Source organism: Amaranthus tricolor, chromosome 5 (genome assembly GCF_026212465.1).
Source record: "Amaranthus tricolor cultivar Red isolate AtriRed21 chromosome 5, ASM2621246v1, whole genome shotgun sequence".
Classification (NCBI taxonomy): Eukaryota; Viridiplantae; Streptophyta; class Magnoliopsida; order Caryophyllales; family Amaranthaceae; genus Amaranthus; species Amaranthus tricolor.
Window position 1 is genome coordinate 10,644,633 of NC_080051.1, and position 1,037 is coordinate 10,645,669.

At 33.5% G+C, this 1,037-nt stretch overlaps 1 protein-coding gene across 1 annotated transcript in view; it reads right to left on the bottom strand.

The window, feature by feature from the left end:
• LOC130813407 (uncharacterized) overlaps positions 1–449 on the bottom strand; it is a 453-nt gene extending 4 nt beyond the window's left edge. Inside the window, exon 1 of the mRNA XM_057679244.1 lies at positions 1–449. This exon is cut by the window's left edge and continues 4 nt beyond it. Coding sequence (XP_057535227.1) covers positions 1–449 — 449 coding nt within the window.
• Positions 450–1,037: the final 588 nt, after the last annotated feature.

Genomic DNA, 1,037 nt, shown 5'->3' on the forward strand with positions numbered 1-1,037 from the left:
TCTCTCTGGGAAGGACTTCTCCAAAACCCTGTATTATGAAACCGATCCCACATCTGTTTATCCAATTCAACCGCAGATCCATCAATAGAAACCTTAATCATCTCAAACTCTTTCAAATCAACGTCAGATACTTCATCAACATATCTCTTATCGTATACCTCACCTACACTGGAACATCCGCTTTCTTCTTCTTTCAAAAACCCTACATTTTTATTTATCAATCTCTTTTGTCGTTTCTTCCGCCATATTCGCCGGAAAATACTCGCCGGAACTTTATAGACGACTAAAAGTATACACTCAAACATAACGCACGGGCAACAACACGTGACTACAGCACAATTCGCCGCTGTTCCCCCGGCAACTTCTCCGACGTTAGATAAAGACTTCTTCATACTCTTTGGCGGAGTTGGGGTTTGTGTAGCCGGCGAATTTCGACGGGTAAGATCCATAGTTGATGAAGATCGGATTACTATTTGACCCGTCATTTAGGAAAGAGAAATTTTTTTGGTGGAGGAGAGAGAAAGGAAAAGAGAGGTTAATAGGGAAGTGGAAACGTGATTATATAATATATATGTAAAGAGAAAGAGATGTAGGTTTCTTTATCGGTATTATTCTTAAAATTCATCATCCTTTTATATATTGAATTTTCAATATTGTCCCTGCTTAATTTACGAATTCAAAAACAACTCTCTAAAAACGCTCTCTAAAAAGAAGCTAAAATTTCAAATGATTCACAATGGCGAATCTTAACAAACATGAATACAATTCGATAAGTAATTAAATCGATTCAAATTTTTTGGAAAAAAAACAAAATGACGAACAATAGTTGCACGCAACTGAGCCGCGGATGGGTACGTGTGACTCATCCGCAGTTTAGTCACGTGCGACTAATCCCTTATTTTTATTTCTCTTTTTTCTTTAAATTATTTTTGATTTTATTATTATTTAATATATGTTGTAGTAAATTATTTTATTTTATAATTTATATTATTATTATTTAAATTATTTAAATAAGTTTTTATTTTTTATTTAAATTA